General features: G+C 40.4%; 1 protein-coding gene across 1 annotated transcript in view; it reads left to right on the forward strand.

Annotated features, from left to right (window-relative positions):
- LOC118326635 (copine-1-like) overlaps positions 1 to 202 on the forward strand; it is a 3,087-nt gene extending 2,885 nt beyond the window's left edge. The window contains exon 4 of the mRNA XM_035659668.1: positions 59 to 202. Within this exon, the coding sequence (XP_035515561.1) occupies positions 59 to 202 (144 nt within the window). The remainder of the gene's footprint in view (positions 1 to 58) is intronic.
- The last annotated feature ends 231 nt before the right edge of the window (positions 203 to 433 follow it).

The raw sequence follows: 433 nt of genomic DNA on the forward strand, positions 1-433 counted from the left end.
GCTTGCAAAGAAGATATAATATATATACATGTCATATTTCATTGTGTACATTGTGTAGGTCACAGCAGAGGAGGTAAAGGACAACAGAGCCATTGTGTTGGAGCTGGAGGCTAAAAACCTCGACAAGAAGGTAGCTCTGCTCTTCTTCCTCATCTTCCTCCTCTCCACCACCACCTCTTCAGGACTGTGTTGCTCTTCTTAAATCATTAGTTTGTGTGTGAAGGCCTTACTTTGTTGTCACCAAGTAAATGAGGTTGCACCATTAAAACATAAGGACTGTTTTAGACCTCCAATCAAAAGTGACAGGAAGTTTAAAGGAAGTAAACAGGAAGTCACTGCATCGTGAGCTTTTATTTTGTGGGGATGTGTGTTTATTACACAGTTGATCAGAGAACCTGTTAACGTTGACTGTAGTAACCTGGTTACTGTAAAT

This window comes from Morone saxatilis, unplaced genomic scaffold (assembly GCF_004916995.1).
Source record: "Morone saxatilis isolate NCDOM2014 unplaced genomic scaffold, NCSU_SB_2.0 Contig17, whole genome shotgun sequence".
NCBI classification, from domain to species: domain Eukaryota; kingdom Metazoa; phylum Chordata; class Actinopteri; family Moronidae; genus Morone; species Morone saxatilis.